Source organism: Hypanus sabinus, chromosome 29, assembly GCF_030144855.1.
Source record: "Hypanus sabinus isolate sHypSab1 chromosome 29, sHypSab1.hap1, whole genome shotgun sequence".
In the NCBI taxonomy this organism is placed as follows: domain Eukaryota; kingdom Metazoa; phylum Chordata; class Chondrichthyes; order Myliobatiformes; family Dasyatidae; genus Hypanus; species Hypanus sabinus.
The window spans coordinates 40,991,584-41,012,850 of record NC_082734.1 but is presented as its reverse complement, the minus strand read 5'-3'; the positions used below and the strand labels follow the sequence as shown (position 1 = coordinate 41,012,850).

At 51.1% G+C, this 21,267-nt stretch overlaps 1 protein-coding gene across 3 annotated transcripts in view; it reads left to right on the top strand.

Moving 5' to 3' along the window:
* Positions 1 to 21,267, top strand: part of tmem150b (transmembrane protein 150B) — a 52,657-nt gene that overhangs the window by 29,363 nt on the left and 2,027 nt on the right. For 2 of the 3 annotated variants that reach the window (XM_059954208.1, XM_059954207.1), the window contains 3 exons: positions 12,537 to 12,604; positions 13,766 to 13,893; positions 18,207 to 18,384. In XM_059954208.1, the coding sequence (XP_059810191.1) occupies positions 12,537 to 12,604; positions 13,766 to 13,893; positions 18,207 to 18,384 (374 nt within the window). The remainder of the gene's footprint in view (positions 1 to 12,536; positions 12,605 to 13,765; positions 13,894 to 18,206; positions 18,385 to 21,267) is intronic. The other variant, XM_059954209.1, reaches the window with a different exon arrangement.

Here is a 21,267-nt window from a genome sequence, read left to right as displayed (position 1 = left end):
TGCCCCAGGTGATCATCTTTCTCCTTTCTCCAGGTGAGCATCTTTCTCCTCTGTCCCCAGGTGGTCATCTTTCTCCTCTGTCTCCAGGTGAGCACCTTTCTCCTCTGTCTCCAGGTGAGCACCTTTCTCCTCTGTCCCCAGGTGAGCACCTTTCTCCTCTGTGCCCAGGTGAGCACCTTTCTCCTCTGTCTCTAGGTGAACATCTTTCTCCTCTGTCCCCAGCTGATCATCTTTCTCCTGTCTCCAGAGTGATCATCTTTCTCCTCTGTCCCCAGGTGAGAACCTTCCTCCTCTCTCCCCAGGTGAGCATCTTTCTCCTCTGTCCCCAGGTGAACATCTTTCTCCTGTGTCCCCAGGTGAACATCTTTCCCCTCTGTCCCCAGCTGATCATCTTTCTCCTCTGTCCTCAGGTGAGCACCTTTCTCCTCTGTGCCCAGGTGATCATTTTCCTCCTCTGTCTCCAGGTGAACATCTTTCTCCTCTGTCCCCAGGTGAATATCTTTCTCCTCTGTCTCCAGGTGAACATCTTTCTCCTCTGTCCCCAGGTGAACATCTTTCTCCTCTGTCTCCAGGTGAGCATTTTTCTCCTCTGTCCCCAGGTGAACATCTTTCTCCTCTGTTCACAGGTGAGCACCTTTCTCCTCTGTCTCTAGGTGATCATCTTTCTCCTCTGTCCCCAGGTGAATATCTTTCTCCTCTGTCTCCAGGTGAACATCTTTCTCCTCTGTCCCCAGGTGAACATCTTTCTCCTCTGTCTCCAGGTGAGCATTTTTCTCCTCTGTCCCCAGGTGAACATCTTTCTCCTCTGTTCACAGGTGAGCACCTTTCTCCTCTGTCCCCAGGTGAACATCTTTCTCCTCTGTCTCTAGGTGATCATCTTTCCCCTCTGTCCCCAGCTGATCATCTTTCTCCTGTCTCCAGAGTGATCATCTTTGTCCTCTGTCCCCAGCTGATCATCTTTCTCCTGTCTCCAGAGTGATCATCTTTCTCCTCTGTTCCCAGGTGAACATCTTTCTCCTCTGTCCCCAGGAGAGTACCTTTCTCCTGTGTCTCCAGGAGAGTACCTTTCTCCTCTGTCCCCAGGTGAACATCTTTCACCTCTGTCTCCAGGAGTGTACCTTTCTCCTCTGTCCCCAGGTGAACTTCTTTCTCCTTTGTCTCCAGGTGAGCACCTTTCACCTCTATCCCGAGGTGAACTTCTTTCTCCTCTGTCCCCAGGAGAGTACCTTTCTCCTCTGTCCCGAGGTGAACTTCTTTCTCATTTGTCTCCAGGTGAGCATCTTTCACCTCTGTCCTCAGGTGAGCATCTTTCTCCTCTGTCCTCAGGTGAGCATCTTTCTCCTCTGTCCCCAGGAGAGCAACTTTCTCCTCTGTCCCCAGCTGATCATCTTTTTCCTCTGTCTCCAGGTGAGCACCTTCATCCTCTGTACCCAGGTGAGCATCTTTCTCCTCTGTCCCCAGGTGAACATCTTTCTCCTCTGTCTCCAGGTGAGCATCTTTCTCCTCTGTCCCCAGGTGATCATCTTTCTCCTGTCTCCAGAGTGATCATTTTTCTCCTCTGTCTCCAGGTGAGTACCTTTTTCTCTGCCCCAGGTGATCATCTTTCTCCTTTCTCCAGGTGAGCATCTTTCTCCTCTGTCCCCAGGTGGTCATCTTTCTCCTCTGTCTCCAGGTGAGCACCTTTCTCCTCTGTCTCCAGGTGAGCACCGTTCTCCTCTGTCCCCAGGTGAGCACCTTTCTCCTCTGTGCCCAGGTGAGCACCTTTCTCCTCTGTCTCTAGGTGAACATCTTTCTCCTCTGTCCCCAGCTGATCATCTTTCTCCTGTCTCCAGAGTGATCATCTTTCTCCTCTGTCCCCAGGTGAGCACCTTCCTCCTCTCTCCCCAGGTGAGCATCTTTCTCCTCTGTCCCCAGGTGAACATCTTTCTCCTGTGTCCCCAGGTGAACATCTTTCTCCACTATCCCCAGCTGATCATCTTTCTCCTCTGTCCTCAGGTGAGTACCTTTCTCCTCTGTCTCCAGGAGAGTACCTTTCTCCTCTGTCCTCAGGTGAGCATCTTTCTCCTCTGTCCCCAGGTGAATATCTTTCTCCTTTGTCTCCAGGTGAGCATCTTTCACCTCTGTCCTCAGGTGAGCACCTTTCTCCTCTGTCCTCAGGTGAGCATCTTTCTCCTCTCTCCAGGAGAGTACCTTTCTCCTCTGTCCTCAGGTGAGCATCTTTCTCCTCTGTCCCCAGGTGAATATCTTTCTCCTTTGTCTCCAGGTGAGCATCTTTCACCTCTGTCCTCAGGTGAGCACCTTTCTCCTCTGTCCTCAGGTGAGCATCTTTCTCCTCTGTCTCCAGGAGAGTACCTTTCTCCTCTGTCCCCAGGTGAACATCTTTCTCCTCTGTCCCCAGGTGAATATCTTTCTCCTTTGTCTCCAGGTGAGCATCTTTCACCTCTGTCCTCAGGTGAGCACCTTTCTCCTCTGTCTCCAGGTGAACATCTTTCTCCTCTGTCTCCAGGTGATCAGCTTTCTCCTCTGTCTCCAGGTGAACATCTTTCTCCTCTGTCTCCAGGAGAGTACCTTTCTCCTCTGTCCCCAGGTGAACATCTTTCACCTCTGTCTCCAGGTGAGCATTTTTCTCCTCTGTCCCCAGGTGAACATCTTTCTCCTCTGTTCACAGGTGAGCACCTTTCTCCTCTGTCTCTAGGTGATCATCTTTCCCCTCTGTCCCCAGGTGATCGTCTTTCTCCTGGTCTCCAGAGTGATCATCTTTGTCCTCTGTCCCCAGCTGATCATCTTTCTCCTGTCTCCAGAGTGATCATCTTTCTCCTCTGTTCCCAGGTGAGCACCTTCCTCCTCTGTACCCAGGTGAGCACCTTCCTCCTCTGTACGCAGGTGAGCATCTTTCTCCTCTGTCCCCAGGTGAACATCTTTCTCCTTTGTCTCCAGGTGAGCATCTTTCACCTCTGTCCCCAGGTGAACATCTTTCTCCTCTGTCCCCAGGTGAACATCTTTCTCCTCTGTCTCCAGGTGAACATCTTTCTCCTTTGTCTCCAGGTGAGCATCTTTCACCTCTGTCCTCAGGTGATCATCTTTTTCCTCTGTCTCCAGGTGAGCACCTTTCTCCTCTGTCTCCAGGTGAGCACCTTTCTCCTCTGTCTCCAGGTGAACATCTTTCTCCTTTCTCCAGGTGAGCATCTTTCTCCTCTGTCTCCAGGTGATCATCTTTCTCCTTTCTCCAGGTGAGCATCTTTCTCCTCTGTCTCCAGGTGAGTACCTTTCTCCTCTGTCCCCAGGTGAACATCTTTCTCCTCTGTCCCCAGGTGAATATCTTTCTCCTTTGTCTCCAGGTGAGCATCTTTCACCTCTGTCCTCAGGTGAGCACCTTTCTCCTCTGTCTCCAGTTGAGCACCTTTCTCCTCTGTCTCCAGGTGAGCACCTTTCTCCTCTGTCCTCAGGTGAGCACCTTTCTCCTCTGTCTCTAGGTGATCATCTTTCCCCTCTGTCCCCAGGTGATCATCTTTCTCCTGGTCTCCAGAGTGATCATCTTTGTCCTCTGTCCTCAGGTGAGCATCTTTCTCCTCTGTCCCCAGGTGAACATCTTTCTCCTGTCTCCAGAGTGATCATCTTTCTCCTGTCTCCAGGTGAGCACCTTTCTCCTCTGGTCCAGGTGATCAGCTTTCTCCTCTGTCCTCAGGTGAACAACTTTCTCCTCTGTCTCCAGGTGAGCACCTTTCTCCTCTGTCTCCAGGTGAGCTTCTTTCTCCTCTGTCCCCAGGTGATCATCTTTCTCCTCTGTCTCCAGGTGAGCACCTTTCTCCTCTGTCTCCAGGTGAGCATCTTTCTCCTGTCTCCAGAGTGATCTTCTTTCTCCTCTGTCTCCAGGTGATCATCTTTCTCCTGTCTCCAGAGTGATCATCTTTCTCCTGTCTCCACAGTGATCATCTTTCTCCTCTGTCTCCAGGTGAGCACCTTTCTCCTCTGTCCCCAGGTGATCATCTTTCTCCTGTCTCCACAGTGATCATCTTTCTCCTTTCTCCAGGTGAGCACCTTTCTCCTCTGTCTCCAGGTGAGCACCTTTCTCCTCTGTCTCCAGGTGAACATCTTTCTCCTCTGTCCCCAGGTGAGCACCTTTCTCCTCTGTCTCTAGGTGATCATCTTTCCCCTCTGTCCCCAGGTGATCATCTTTCTCCTGGTCTCCAGAGTGATCATCTTTGTCCTCTGTCCTCAGGTGAGCATCTTTCTCCTCTGTCCCCAGGTGAACATCTTTCTCCTCTGTCTCCAGGTGATCATCTTTCCCCTCTGTCCCCAGGTGATCATCTTTCTCCTCTGTCTCCAGGTGATCATCTTTCTCCTCTGTCTCCAGGTGATCCTCTTTCTCCTCTGTCCCCAGGTGATCGTCTTTCTCCTGGTCTCCAGAGAGATCATCTTTGTCCTCTGTCCTCAGGTGAGCATCTTTCTCCTCTGTCCGCAGGAGAGCAACTTTCTCCTCTGTCCCCATCTGATCATCTTTTTCCTCTGTCTCCAGGTGAGCACCTTTCTCCTCTGTACCCAGGTGAGCATCTTTCTCCTCTGTCTCCAGGTGAGCACCTTTCTCCTCTGTCTCCAGGTGATCATCTTTCTCCTTTCTCCAGGTGATCATCTTTCTCCTCTGTCTTCAGGTGATCATCTTTCTCCTGTCTCCAGAGTGATCATCTTTCTCCACTGTCCCCAGATGAGCACCTTTCTCTTCTGTCCCCAGGTGAGCATCTTTCTCCTCTGTCCCCAGGTGAGCATCTTTCTCCTCTGACCCCAGGTGAACAACTTTCACCTCTGTCCCCAGGTGAACATCTTTCTCCTGTCTCCAGAGTGATCATCTTTCTCCTCTGGTCCAGGTGATCAGCTTTCTCCTCTGTCCTCAGGTGAACAACTTTCTCCTCTGTCTCCAGGTGAGCACCTTTCTCCTCTGTCTCCAGGTGAGCATCTTTCTCCTGTCTCCAGAGTGATCATCTTTCTCCTCTGACTCCAGGTGATCAGCTTTCTCCTCTGTCCTCAGGTGATCATCTTTCTCCTGTCTCCAGGTGAGCACCTTTCTCCTCTGTCTCCAGGTGAGCACCTTTCTCCTCTGTCCCCAGGTGATCATCTTTCTCCTGTCTCCACAGTGATCATCTTTCTCCTCTGTCTCCAGGTGAGCACCTTTTTCTCTGCCCCAGGTGATCATCTTTCTCCTTTCTCCAGGTGAGCACCTTTCTCCTCTGTCCTCAGGTGAGCACCTTTCTCCTCTGTCTCTAGGTGATCATCTTTCCCCTCTGTCCCCAGGTGATCATCTTTCTCCTGGTCTCCAGAGTGATCATCTTTGTCCTCTGTCCTCAGGTGAGCATCTTTCTCCTCTGTCCCCAGGTGAACATCTTTCTCCTGTCTCCAGAGTGATCATCTTTCTCCTGTCTCCAGGTGAGCACCTTTCTCCTCTGGTCCAGGTGATCAGCTTTCTCCTCTGTCCTCAGGTGAACAACTTTCTCCTCTGTCTCCAGGTGAGCACCTTTCTCCTCTGTCTCCAGGTGAGCATCTTTCTCCTCTGTCCCCAGGTGATCATCTTTCTCCTCTGTCTCCAGGTGAGCACCTTTCTCCTCTGTCTCCAGGTGAGCATCTTTCTCCTGTCTCCAGAGTGATCTTCTTTCTCCTCTGTCTCCAGGTGATCATCTTTCTCCTGTCTCCAGAGTGATCATCTTTCTCCTGTCTCCACAGTGATCATCTTTCTCCTCTGTCTCCAGGTGAGCACCTTTCTCCTCTGTCCCCAGGTGATCATCTTTCTCCTGTCTCCACAGTGATCATCTTTCTCCTCTGTCTCCAGGTGAGCACCTTTTTCTCTGCCCCAGGTGATCATCTTTCTCCTTTCTCCAGGTGAGCACCTTTCTCCTCTGTCTCCAGGTGAGCACCTTTCTCCTCTGTCTCCAGGTGAACATCTTTCTCCTCTGTCCCCAGGTGAGCACCTTTCTCCTCTGTCTCTAGGTGATCATCTTTCCCCTCTGTCCCCAGGTGATCATCTTTCTCCTGTCTCCAGAGTGACCTTCTTTCTCCTCTGTCTCCAGGTGATCATCTTTCTCCTGTCTCCAGAGTGATCATCTTTCTCCTGTCTCCACAGTGATCATCTTTCTCCTCTGTCTCCAGGTGAGCACCTTTCTCCTCTGTCCCCAGGTGATCATCTTTCTCCTGTCTCCACAGTGATCATCTTTCTCCTCTGTCTCCAGGTGAGCACCTTTTTCTCTGCCCCAGGTGATCATCTTTCTCCTTTCTCCAGGTGAGCACCTTTCTCCTCTGTCTCCAGGTGAGCACCTTTCTCCTATGTCTCCAGGTGAACATCTTTCTCCTCTGTCCCCAGGTGAGCACCTTTCTCCTCTGTCTCTAGGTGATCATCTTTCCCCTCTGTCCCCAGGTGATCATCTTTCTCCTGGTCTCCAGAGTGATCATCTTTTCCTCTGTCCTCAGGTGAGCATCTTTCTCCTCTGTCCCCAGGTGATCATCTTTCTCCTGTCCCCAGGTGAACATCTTTCTCCTCTGTCTCCAGGTGATCATCTTTCCCCTCTGTCCCCAGGTGATCATCTTTCTCCTCTGTCTCCAGGTGATCCTCTTTCTCCTCTTTCCCCAGGTGATCATCTTTCTCCTCAGTCCCCAGGTGATCATCTTTCCCCTCTGTCTCCAGGTGATCCTCTTTCCCCTCTGTCCCCAGGTGATCATCTTTCCCCTCTGTCCCCAGGTGATCATCTTTCTCCTCTGTCTCCAGGTGATCATCTTTCTCCTCTGTCCCCAGGTGAGCACCTTTCTCCTCTGTCCCCAGCTGAGCACCTTTCTCCTCTTTGCTCAGGTGAGCTTTAATTACCTGTGCCCAGGTGAGCTGCTCTATTACCCCTGTCACCAGAGGAGCTCCTTTCACCTCATGTCCCTATCTTCAGAGGAACTCTCCAATTCATGATCCCCAGGTGACCTACTTTCACCTGCATCTGTAGGTGAGTTGAGCTTATTTATTTAGAGATACTGGGCAGAATGGAGCCTTTTGGTCTAACAAGTCACATCGCCCAGCAACACCCCTATTTAACCCCTTAAAAACGATCTACTATGACCAATCAACCTACTAATTGGTATGCCTTTGAACTGTGGAGGAAACCAGATGTCAGGGACCAGTCCGGAATCCGGGATCTGTTCCAATCCCCCGTACCCGGGTGATCCGCTCCAATTCCACATCCCCGGGTTATCTGCTCCAATTCCCCATACCCGGGTGATCCGTTCCAAACCCCCGTACCCGGGTGATCCGTTCCAAACCCCCGTACCCGGGTGATCCGTTCCAAACCCCCGTACCCGGGTGATCCGTTCCAATCCCCCGTACCCGGGTGATCCGTTCCAAACCCCCGTACCCGGATGATCCGCTCCAATTCCACATCCCCGGGTTATCTGCTCCAATTCCCCATACCCGGGTGATCCGTTCCAAACCCCCGTACCCGGGTGATCCGTTCCAAACCCCCGTACCCGGATGATCCGTTCCAATTCCCCGTACCCGGGTGATCCGTTCCAATTCCCCGTACCTGGGTGATCCGTTCCAATCCCCCGTACCTGGGTGATCCGTTCCAAACCCCCGTACCCGGGTGATCCGTTCCAATCCCCCGTACCCGGGTGATCCGTTCCAATTCCCAGTACCCGGGTGATCCGTTCCAATCCCCCGTACCCGGGTGATCCGTTCCAATGCCCCGTACCCGGGTGATCCGTTCCAATCCCCCGTACCCGGGTGATCCGTTCCAATTCCCCGTACCCGGGTGATCCGCTCCAATCCCCCGTACCTGGGTGATCCGTTCCAATCCCCCATACCCGGGTGATCCGTTCCAATTCCCCGTACCCGGGTGATCCGCTCCAATCCCCCGTACCTGGGTGATCCGTTCCAATCCCCCGTACCCGGGTGATCCGTTCCAATCCCCCGTACCCGGGTGATCAGTTCCAATCTCCCGTACCCGGGTGATCAGTTCCAATTCCCTGTACCCGGGTGATCCGTTCCAAACCCCCGTACCCGGGTGATCCGTTCCAAACCCCCGTACCCGGGTGATCCGTTCCAAACCCCCGTACCCGGGTGATCCGTTCCAATTCTCCGTACCTGGGTGATCCGTTCCAATCCCCCGTACCCGGGTGATCCGTTCCAATCCCCGTACCCGGGTGATCCGTTCCAATGCCCCGTACCCGGGTGATCCGTTCCAATTCTCCGTACCTGGGTGATCCGTTCCAATCTCCCGTACCCGGGTGATCCGTTCCAATCTCCCCGTACCCGGGTGATCCGTTCCAATCCCCCGTACCCGGGTGATCCGTTCCAATTCCCCGTACCCGGGTGATCCGTTCCAATCCCCCGTACCCGGGTGATCCGCTCCAATCCCCGTACCCGGGTGATCCGTTCCAATCTCCCGTACCCGGGTGATCCGTTCCAATTCCCCGTACCCGGGTGATCCGTTCCTATCCCCCGTACCCGGGTGATCCGTTCCAATCCCCCGTACCCGGGTGATCCGTTCCAATCCCCCGTACCCGGGTGATCCGTTCCAATTCCCCGTACCCGGGTGATCCGTTCCAATCCCCCGTACCCGGGTGATCCGCTCCAATCCCCCGTACCCGGGTGATCCGTTCCAATTCCCCGTACCTGGGTGATCCGTTCCAATTCCCCGTACCCGGGTGATCCGTTCCAATCCCCCGTACCCGGGTGATCTGCTCCAATTCCCCGTACCCGGGTGATCCGTTCCAATTCCCCGTACCCGGGTGATCCGCTCCAATCTCCCGTACCCGGGTGATCCGCTCCAATCCCCCGTACCCGGGTGATCTGCTCCAATTCCCCGTACCCGGGTGATCCGTTCCAAACCCCCGTACCCGGGTGATCCGTTCCAATTCCCCGTACCCGGGTGATCCGTTCCAATTCCCCGTACCCGGGTGATCCGTTCCAATTCCCCGTACCCGGGTGATCCGTTCCAATCCCCCGTACCCGGGTGATCCGTTCCAATTCCCCGTACCCGGGTGATCCGTTCCAATGCCCCGTACCCGGGTGATCCGTTCCAATGCCCCGTACCCGGGTGATCCGCTCCAATGCCCCGTACCCGGGTGATCCGCTCCAATGCCCCGTACCCGTGTGATCCGTTCCAATCCCCCGTACCCGGGTGATCCGTTCCAATTCCCCGTACCCGGGTGATCCGTTCCAATTCCCCATACCCGGGTGATCCGTTCCAATCCCCCGTACCCGGGTGATCCGTTCCAATTCCCCGTACCCGGGTGATCCGTTCCAATCCCCCGTACCCGGGTGATCCGTTCCAATTCCCCGTACCCGGGTGATCCGTTCCAATTCCCCGTACCCGGGTGATCCGTTCCAATTCCCCGTACCCGGGTGATCCGTTCCAATCCCCAGTACCCGGGTGATCCGTTCCAATCCCCCGTACCCGGGTGATCCGTTCCAATTCCCCGTACCCGGGTGATCCGTTCCAAATCCCCGCACCCGGGTGATCCGTTCCAATTCTCCGTACCCGGGTGATCCGTTCCAATCCCCGTACCCGGGTGATCCGTTCCAATCCCCCGTACCTGGGTGATCCGTTCCAATCCCCCGTACCCGGGTGATCCGTTCCAATCCCCCGTACCCGGGTGATCCGTTCCAATTCCCCGTACCCGGGTGATCCGTTCCAATCCCCCGTACCCGGGTGATCTGTTCCAAACCCCCGTACCTGGGTGATCCGTTCCAATCCCCCGTACCCGGGTGATCCGTTCTAATGCCCCGTACCCGGGTTATCCGTTCCAATCCCCCGTACCCGGGTGATCCGTTCCAATCCCCCGTACCCGGCTGATCCGTTCCAATTCCCCGTACCTGGGTGATCCGTTCCAATTCCCCGTACCCTGGTGATCCTTTCCAATCCCCCGTACCCGGGTGATCCGTTCCAATCCCCCGTACCCGGGTGATCCGTTCCAATCCCCCGTACCCGGGTGATCCGTTCCAATCCCCCGTACCCGGGTGATCCGTTCCAATCCCCCGTACCCGGGTGATCCGTTCCAATTCCCCGTACCCGGGTGATCCGTTCCAATTCCCCGTACCCGGGTGATCCGTTCCAATTCCCCGTACCCGGGTGATCCGTTCCAATTCCCCGTACCCGGGTGATCCGTTCCAATCTCCCGTACCCGGGTGATCCGTTCCAATTCCCCGTACCCTGGTGATCCGTTCCAATCCCCCGTACCCGGGTGATCCGTTCCAATTCCCCGTACCCGGGTGATCCGTTCCAATCCCCCGTACCCGGGTGATCCGTTCCAATCCCCCGTACCCTGGTGATCCGTTCCAATCCCCCGTACCCGGGTGATCCGTTCCAATCCCCCGTACCCGGGTGATCCGTTCCAATCCCCAGTACCCGGGTGATCCGTTCCAATCCCCCGTACCCGGGTGATCCGTTCCAATTCCCCGTACCCGGGTGATCCGCTCCAATTCCCCGTACCCGGGTGATCAGTTCCAATCCCCCGTACCCGGGTGATCCGTTCCAATCCCCCGTACCCTGGTGATCCGTTCCAATCCCCCGTACCCGGGTGATCCGTTCCAATCCCCCGTACCCGGGTGATCCGTACCAAACCCCCGTACCCGGGTGATCCGTTCCAATCTCCCGTACCCTGGTGATCCGTTCCAATCTCCCGGACCCTGGTGATCCGTTCCAATCTCCCGTACCCTGGTGATCCGTTCCAATCCCCCGTACCCGGGTGATACGTTCCAATTCCCCGTACCCGGATGATCCGTTCCAATCCCCCGTACCCGGGTGATCCGTTCCAATCCCCCGTACCCGGGTGATCCGTTCCAATTCCCGTACCCGGGTGATCCGTTCCAATCCCCCGTACCCGGGTGATCCGCTCCAATTCCCCGTACCCGGGTGATCCGTTCCAATTCCCCGTACCCGGGTGATCCGTTCCAATTCCCCGTACCCGGGTGATCCGTTCCAATCCCCCGTACCCGGGTGATCCGTTCCAATCCCCCGTACCCGGGTGATCCGTTCCAATCCCCCGTACCCGGGTGATCCGTTCCAATGCCCCGTACCCGGGTGATCCGTTCCAATTCCCCGTACCCGGGTGATCCGTTCCAATCCCCTGTACCCGGGTGATCCGTTCCAATCCCCCGTACCCGGGTGATCCGTTCCAATCCCCCATACCCGGGTGATCCGTTCCAATTCCCCGTACCCTGGTGATCCGTTCCAATTCCCCGTACCCGGGTGATCCGTTCCAATCCCCCGTACCCGGGTGATCCGTTCCAATCCCCCGTACCCGGGTGATCCGTTCCAATCCCCCGTACCCGGGTGATCCGTTCCTATCCCCCGTACCTGGGTGATCCGTTCCAAACCCCCGTACCCGGATGATCCGTTCCAATCTCCCGTACCCGGGTGATCCGTTCCAATCCCCTGTACCCGGGTGATCCGCTCCAATCCCCCGTACCCTGGTGATCCGTTCCAATCCCCCGTACCCGGGTGATCCGCTCCAATCCCCCGTACCCTGGTGATCCGTTCCAATCCCCTGTACCCGGGTGATCTGCTCCAGACACCTGTACACAGGTGAGCTGTTTCAATCTCCCGTACTCAAGCGATCTGCTCTGATAACCCTGTTCCCAGGCTGAGCTCCACTTTTGTCCCCAATTAGTTCCTGACACCTTCATCTCCAGGTCAGCTCTTCTAATCGTCTGTTCCACTTGAGCTCCTCTGATCTCCATCTCCAGGTGAGCTCTCCTGATCCCATCCCCTAAAGAATTCCGTTCGGAGGTGAGATCCTCCACGTTCATGTCTACAGGTGGGTACCTCTATTCTCCTGGCCACAGGTGAACTGGCAGGGGTCTGGGGACAGAAAAGAAGAAAGGTCAAACTGGGTTGTCCTTATGATGGCTGTCCTGGACACGATGGGCAGCATGGCCTGCTCCTGACCCTTTGTCACACTATGTGAAACTACCCTCCACTGTACAGTTAAGATACTGACTCCAAATGTGAAGCTACCTTGTGGGATGGGTCAAGAAGTAAGTATCCAAGAAGAAAGAGGGTGAGTTATTGAGGGAAAAAGCACAGTATCTATAGGGGGCGATAAAGTATGATGGGCTGAAGGGCCGTGGTCATAATCCTGTGCAGGGTACACTCAGTGGTCTCTTTATTAGGTACACCTGCACATTAATGCAAATATCTAATCAGCCACTGATGTGGCAGCAACTCAACACAGAAAAGCATGCAGACGCGGTAAAAAGGCTCAGCTGTTGTTCACCAGAATGTCTGCAGAGAATAGTGTGAGAAACACAAAACATCCAGTGTGTGAAAGTGCTGTATTAATGAGACTGAACAGAGGATAATGGCTAGATTAGTCCATGCTGACAGGCAGGTGACAGTAAAGCAGATAACCAGGCATTACAACAGCGGTGTGCAGGAGAGAATCTCTGAACACACAACACGTCAAACCTTGGGCTATAGCAGCAGAACATACAGCCAATGGCCACGTTATTAGGTAGGAGTGTAGATCACAGCCAGATGAGATTCACCAGTGGAGTTATGTTCCCTCCTCAGTGTCTGTGGTGCAGAGCCTCCTCAGAGTTGTCTCTTTGGCCAAGTCATGAACATCGGGGCATTCCTAGGTGAGTAAATCCCTTCTCAGTTTTCAGTTCTCATCCTCCCCAAGCTCAGCGTGAAGGGACTAAGAGAAATTTCGCTTGCATCCAGCAGTGAGATCGAATGTGCGGTGAAGTGCATCGTTGAAGGTGTGCTGTGAGGGTAGCTCACTCGTGTTGTTAGGCTTCTGCCACAGCACGGCATGCCCACTAATCCTGCAGCAGTAAACTGGAGCACCCGCAGGAAACCCACACAATCATGGGGAGAATGTAGAGACGGGTGGGAATTGAACCCGCTCGCTTGTGCTGTAAAGCATTGCCCTGTGCTCCAATTCCAGGGAATTGGACATCCATTCAGCACTATGTCACTGTGCTGGCCACTGATCCGATTGTACTTTAGCCTTTCCCTCTGTCTCCAATCTGTTACTGATTAATAATCACAAGCATTTCATGTAAATAATGAAAATGTACCCTCCCCTTGAATGATCAATTGGTTACGGCACAGTAAGGGGCCATTTGGCCTATCGTGTCTATGCCTGCACCCTACCCAAGGGACTCAGCAGCTCCACATGCTTGTCCTGTCTGGTCGTTGATTCAAACAGTCTCCAACAAGCCGTAACCCACAGCCCCACAATTGTGATAGATACTGAGCGTTTTATTCTTGTAACGCATAACGGTTTGGTATGGCAGCTACTCCGCACACGACTGCGAGAAACCACAGAGAGTTGTGGTCACAGCTCAGCACATCACCGGAAGCAGACCCCCCCCCCCCCCCGTGGATTCTCACTGCCTCAGTAAAGCAGCCAGCATCATCTAAGACCCCCCAGCTCAATATTCTCTCTTCTCCCCTCTTGTATCAGGCAAAAGACTGAAGGCATGTACCACCAGGATTGAGGAGAGCTTCTACCCCTTGGACCTCTTGTATAATAAGATACCCTCATACTTCACCATCTACCCCGTTATGATCTTAAACTTTACCATTTATCCGGACAGCACATTTCAGTAGCTTTTGCACTTTGTTATTGTTTTACCTTATTCTAGATGTAATTACTGTAATGATTGTATCTGTATGAAGAGTATGTGAGCCAAGCTTTTCACTGTATCTTGGTACCCGGGGCAATAGTAAACCGGTACTGAACAAGTTGATGCCATTGATTCTGACAGTGTCTTTCTCTCCTGTGTTTGCAGTGACGTGGGTCTGTGTCATCAGGTACCAGCAAGTGGTGGACTATGGCTGCCAGTCCTCGCTGAACATTGTCAGCTTGGTGACGGGCTGTCTGTGCGCCCTGGGCGGCTCTTTAGTGGGGAACTTCCAGGTAATTCACTGTTCCAGGCTGCGGGAAGGGGCAATTCCGGCAGGGGTGTGCTCTCTCTACAAGGTCACAGCTGGACTGACACCAGTGCCAACCCTTGCAAGTGAGGGCAGAGAGTTGCTTGGTACGTACCTGGCTGAGGGGTAGGGCTTGTTCGCTGCTCCATCGAGCCTGATTCCTTGCTCACGATGTCTCGTGTGTCGTGACTAATACGCACATTCACAACCATTCTATCCTCACCGGTTTCTATCAATGCATCAGGGCTCGATACGGTAACCACTCTGCTTCAGACAGTGAGAAATTACATCACGGTGATCACAGAAACCAGCTTCCCCTCAACGGTGTCAGTAACGATACTTAAAGACCCCACCCATCTTCCATCAGGCAAGAGATTCAAAAGCCTAAAAGTACATGCTGCCAGGCTCAAGGACAGCTTCTGTCCCCCTGATATTGATGCACCATCAATAACTCACTCTGAGACGTAAGGCGAGATATCGGCTTTTATTGACTGGAAGAAGGAACCAGGAGTGAGTGACCATCATACTACGTCCTGGAGACTGAGAGGCCGGGCAGGCACACGTTGTTCACCACAGATATAAGACAATTGAACAGATCCCCAGTCTGATAAGATGGATATTTTAACTTCATAATCTATGGCATTATGATCTTTCTGTAATGAGTTCTTCAGGCCTATGCGGGGCTGAAGACCGTTGGGCTCCGAGGCTTTTAGAACACCTAACTTGGCTTATTGTGGTTTAATGACATAGAACAATACAGCATGTGAACAGGCCATTCAGCCCACAATGTTGTACTGAACCAGCTAAAAATCAAATCAAAAACACCCAAACACTAATCCCTCCTACCTATGCCATGTTCATATCCCTCCATCTTCCTCACATCCATGTGCCTACCCAAACGTCTCTTAAAAGCTTCTAATGTATTTGCCTCCACCACCATACCAGGCAGTGCATTCCAGGCATCCACCATTCTCTGAGTAAAAAACTTACCCCTCGCATCCCCCTTGAACTTAACCCCTCTCGCCTTCAATGCATGCCCTCCAGTATTAGACATTTCGGCCCTGGGAAACAAATACTCTCTGTGCACTCTATCTAAGCCTCTCGTAATCATGTAAACCTCTATCAGATCTCCCCTCAGCCTCCTGCACTCCGGAGAAATCAACCCAGGTGTGCCCAGCCTCTCATGATAACACATGCCCTCTACACCAGGCAACATCTTGGTAAACCTGTTCTGCACCCTCTCCAAAGAGTCAACGCTCTTCCTGTAGTGAGGCGCCCAGAACCATATGCAATGCTCCAGAGGTGGTCGAGCCAGAATTGCAGCATAATCAATTAGAGTTGCTGGTGGTTTTCTTGAGCGACTCACTCTTTGTGATGTGGTCTCCTGGTGCTTTCTGTTTAAGCTTGTTAAGTTTATTTTGATATTATTTAAATGATGCCTGATTAATGCAATGGCAGCGCCCCTGTTTTGAGGATATTACAGACAGCGGTGGGAATTGATGGTCAATATTCACTGATCCCACTTTCACAGCTCATCATTGGAGATGATTCCAAAGATTCATGTCCCACAAGGAGAAATTCCTCCTCATTTCTATCTTAAATGGACAACTCCAGCATTTGAAACCATGGCACCCCAGTTCCAGATGGAAACGTGCATTTTTTTACTCAGTGATGTTGGAGACACAAGAGATTGCAGTGCTGGGATCTGGAGCAATGAACAAACTCCTGGAGGAACTCAGTGGGTTAGGCAGCACCTGCTGGGGGAAAATATTTGACAATTGAGGATGAGACCCTCCATCTGTACCCTTAAGTTGTTGTTGGTCAACCTACCTACGTGGGAGAGAGGGATTCAATTTCAGGTTTATCGTCATGGGTACACACAGCCAGGGTCCAAATGCCATGAAAATTAACATTACTCAGCTGCAGTACAAACAGGACAAATATAAATGATAAACTAATATACATTATCCACAACAGTTATACTGACTTTAATGAAAGATGAGAGAAATATGCTGTAAGGCAGAATTAAAGTTTTTCAGGTCGGTTCAAGATCCCTTTGGCAGTGGGGAAAAGCTATTGTGAACCTCGAGGTGAGGGTGTTTGGGCTCCTGTACCTCCCGCCTGATGGCAGCATGGTCTGGCTAAAGGGGCGTCCTTAATGATGGGTGCTACCTTCCTGATACATTGCTGGTCAATGTTCTGGATGGTGGGGACAGCTGTACCCATGATGGAACTGGCCTAGCCCACCACTCTCTGTAGCACCTTGGGTCCTTTTGCGCTGGTGTTTCCAGAGGAGGATTGAGTGGCAATGTGGTTGATGGATAGCATGGACAGGCCAAAGGGTCTGTTTCTCTGGTAAGTATGATATCCATATAACCATATAACAATCACAGCACGGAAACAGGCCCTCCTAGTTCGTGCCGAGCTCTTAATCTCACCTAGTCCCACCTACCCGCACTCAGCCCATAACCCTCCACTCCTTTCCTGTCCATATACCTATCCAATTTTACCTTAAATGACACAACTGAACTGGCCTCTACTACTTCTACAGGAAGCTCATTCCATACAGCTATCACTCTCTGAGTAAAGAAATACCCCCTCGTGTTCCCCTTAAACTTCTGCCCCCTAACTCTCAAATCATGTCCTCTCATTTGAATCTCCCCTACTCTCAATGGAAACAGCCTATTCATGTTAACTCTATCTATCCCTCTCAAAATTTTAAATACCTCGATCAAATCCCCCCTCAACCTTCTACGCTCCAATGAATAGAGACCTAACTTGTTCAACCTTTCTCTGTAGCTTAAGTGCTGAAACCCAGATAACATCCTAGTAAATCGTCTCTGCACTCTCTCTAATTTATTGATATCTTTCCTATAATACGGTGACCAGAACTGCACACAATATTCCAAATTTGGCCTTACCAATGCCTTGTACAATTTTAACATTACATCCCAACTTCTGTACTCAATGCTTTGATTTATAAAGGCCAGCGTTCCAAAAGCCTTCTTCACCACCCTATCTACATGAGACTGCATCTTCAGGGAACTATGCACTGTTATTCCTAGATCTCTCTGTTCCTCTGCATTCCTCAATGCCCTACCATTTACCCTGTATGTTCTATTTGGATTATTCCTGCCAAAATGTAGAACCTCACACTTCTCAGCAGTAAACTCCATCTGCCAACGTTCAGCCCATTCTTCTAACCGGCAAAAATCTCCCTGCAAGCTTTGAAAACCCACCTCATCATCCACAACACCTCCTACCTTAGTATCATCGGCATACTTACTAATCCAATTTACCACCCCATCATCCAGATCATTTATGTATATTACAAACAACATTGGGCCCAAAACAGATCCCTGAGGCACCCCGCTAGTCACCGGCCTCTATCCCGATAAACAATTATCCACCACTACTCTCTGGCATCTCCCATCTAGCCACTGTTGAATCCATTTTATTACTCCAGCATTAATACCTAATGACTGAACCTTCTTAACTAACCTTCTATGTGGAACTTTGTCAAAGGCTTTGCTGAAGTCCATATAGACTACATCCACTGCCTTATCCTCGTCAACACTCCTCGTAACTTCTTCAAAAAATTCAATAAGGTTTGTCAAACATGACCTTCCACGCACAAATCCATGCTGGCTACTCCTAATCAGATCCTGTCTATCCAGATAATTATTAATACTATCCCTAAGAATACTTTCCATTAATTTACCCACTACTGATGTCAAACTGACAGGTCTATAATTGCTAGGCTTACTTCTAGAACCCTTTTTAAACAATGGAACCACATGAGCAATACGCCAATCCTCCGGCACAATCCTCGTTTCTAATGACATCTTAAAGATCTCTGTCAGAGCTCCTGCTATTTCTACACAAACTTCCCTCAAGGTCCTGGGGAATATCCTGTCAGGACCCGGAGATTTATCCACTTTTAAATTTCTTAAAAGTGCCAGTACTTCCACCTCTTTAATTGTCATAGGTTCCATAACTTCCTTACTTGTTTCCCACACCTTACACAATTCAATATCCTTCTCTTTAGTGAATACCGAAGAGAAGAAATCGTTCAAAATCTCTCCCATCTCCCTCGGCTCCACACATAGCTGACCACTCTGATTCTCTAAGGGGCCAACTTTATCCCTCACTATCCTCTTGCTTTTAATATAACTGTAGAAACCTTTCGGATTTACTTTCACCTTATTTGCCAAACCAACCTCGTATCTTCTTTTAGCTTTTCTAATCTCTTTCTCTTTCTTAAGATTCCAGTGGTAACTTTGTCCATTTTTTCCACAGACTGTCAACCAGATTCATGTCCACCTCCTGGGAGCCTTTCTCGCGTTCTTCATTGGGAATCTTTACTTCTGGCTGCAGGTGGTGTTGACCTACAGACTCAAGCCAAGGCACGGGGGCTGGTGGATTGGGCCTGTGCGGATAATCTCCAACCTCACGTGCACAGTCTGCCTCATCTTGTGTATCCTTTGTTCATATTGACTGTGTGACTGAGCCTGGACTTTGCCAGAAGCCAGGAGCAACACCGTCATCATTCTGTGCCGTGTCATATATGGCATGGCTGATCATGGTCTTTGACAAATTTCTTAATTGTTCTTGGCAAATTTCCCTACAGAAGTGATTTGCCGTTGCCTTCTCTGGGCAGTGACATTACAAGATGGGTCAAGACGTACAAAAACACTGGATGAACTCAGCAGGTCGGGCAGCATCTGTTGAAAGAAGCAGTCAACGTTTCGGGTTGAAACCCTTCGTCAGGATGAACTGCTGAGTTCATTCAGCTTTTTTGTACGTCTTGATTTGACCACAGCATCTGCAGTGCACTTTGTGATTACAAGACGGGTGACCCCTGCTATTATCTATACTCTTCAGACATTGTCAGCCTGGCTTCAGTGGTCACATAAACAGGACTTGTAATACGCATCAGCTGTTCCCATGGCTTCACGTGTCCCTGAGCAGGTGCTACAGCTTGCCCTAGGGTGTCCTGCAGGCTAGCAGAGGGAAGGAGCACCTTACACCGCCTTTGGCAGAGTCGTATCTCCACCCCACCACTCCACTTCCACAGCTCTCAGTCAGACAGAATTCCAAAGGTGCTTGTCAGGAGCAAGGAGCAAAGGCGTCATTCTCAGCCAGCATGGTTCAGAAAGATGATAGGCAGTAAACCATGTGTAAAGGCGTCAACTTAAAGCACTGTCTAGGGAGCAGGGACATAAACAGAGACACAGGAGACTGCAGATGCTGGAATCTGGAGCAAACACAAGCTGGGGAAGGAAGTCAGCAGGTGAAAGCATAGAACTTACAACAGTCCGTACAGGAACAGTCACTTTCCTGGATGTTGTGCCAAACTAAATTAATCCATCTAATTCTTTCTGCCTGCTCACGGTCCATATCCCTCTGTTCTTTGCACATTTATGAACCTGCTAAATGCCTCTATCACATATCAAGTCCAAGTTTATTGTCACCTGAAACATCAAAACATCACTCCTCCAAACGAATCGTTGTTCCTCTGGACCACGGTGCACACCCAAAACATATACCGAAATATCATACTATAAAACAAGTCAATAAGATATCATTCAAAATGCATGTGAAGTAGGTAAATAGTAAACAGCTCACTGTCCTAGCGACAAGACCTCGGTGGTGTCAGGTACTCATTAGTCTCACAGCCTGAGGGAAGAAGCTGTTACCCTGTCTGACGGTGCTAGTCCTGATGCTCCTGTACCTCCTTCTTGAGGTAGTGGGTCAAAGAGATTGTAGGACAAGTGGTAGGGATCCTCAACAATGTTTTGGGCCTTCATCTGCAACACTCCTGGTAGTGGGGTGAGGGAGACCCCGATGATCCTCTTGGCAGTTTTGCCTGGGGTCTGTGGTCTAATGCCTTGCAGCTTCCGTACCACACAATGATGCAGCCAGACAGGACACTCTTGATGGTGCTCCCATCCAACATTGTTAGAATGAGCTCTGTGAGCCTTGCATGCCTCAATCTGATCAGAAAGTGTAGACTCTTGAGGAGTGAGGAGGTGCTGTGAGTCCAGGTTTGATCATCCATTATGTGCACACCAAGGAACTTTACGCAGAGCCATTGATGTGCAATGGAGAGTGGTATCTATCTCCACCACTGTCCCGCTTATCCCCTTTGCATATACCTCCCTCACCTTAAATGTTTGCCCCCTAGTATTTGACATTTTGATCCTCAGAAAAAAGATTCCCACTGTCTAATCAATGTCTTTCATAATTTTATAAACTTTGATCAGGTCTTCCCTCAGCCTTTGCCACTCAAGACAAAACAGCCCTAATTTATTCAATCTCTCCTTTTATAATTTTCCCACTAATGTAGACAACATCCTAGTGAACCTCTTCTGCACTCTCTCGAAAGCCTCCACATCCTGTCTGTTCTGAGGTGACCAGAAATGAATGAAGTACTCAACGAAGAGCCGGGAAAGGCCCGATGACATTTTGGGTCAGGCTTCTCCATTAGGACTGAGAGTAGAAAGAGGAGATGGCATGTAGAGAGAAGTGAGAGGGAGGAGCTGGCAGGTGATAGGTGGAACCAGGTGAGATGGGGAGGGGGTGATGGATTCAGGTGGGGGAAGGAAAGCAGATGGGTGACAGGTGGGAACAATTAAGGAAGACTGAAAAAGGTAGGTAGATGGAACCAGGTGGGGCGGAAAGATGGAAGGTGAGACACAAGAGATTCTGCAAATGCTGGAAATGTAGAGCAACACATACAAAATGTTGGAGGAACTCGGCAGGTTAGGCAGCATCTATGGAGGGAAATGAACAGTTGAAGTTTTGGACCAACACTTTTCATGAGGGTAGAAGCCAGAATAAAAGGATGGGGGTGGAGCATGAGCTGGAAATGGAACCAGAATGTTGCACAGGTTATCAAAAGGAGAGGGAGAACGTAGGTAGACAGGAGAATGGAGAGTGTGGGTTAGCTGAAGGTGGAGAACTCAACTTTCATACCCCCATAAAGAAACCTTCTGAATGAAAGGCTGTCTAGTTTATACTGGGTAAAATAGACACTCGGATAATGAGGGAAGGGTTAGGGTTGGGATGATAGTCCTGCTCAGGAGATACAGGAATCTGAAGCAAGAAGCAACCTGCTGGAGAAACTCCGAGCATCAGGCAGCACTTTGAGAGGGGAAGGGGGGTGGGTGAGAAGTGAAAACCGATAAGGAAAAACGTCAGATGGTGTCAGGTGAATTACAAACTCCTTACAAGCAGCAGTGGGAATTGAACCTGGCTTGCTGGTGCTGTAACAGCATTATGCTACCCACTACATGAGGGATAGGCTTGGGATCGCCATATGTCCACCTGCAACCACTAGACTAGGTAACGACCCTTG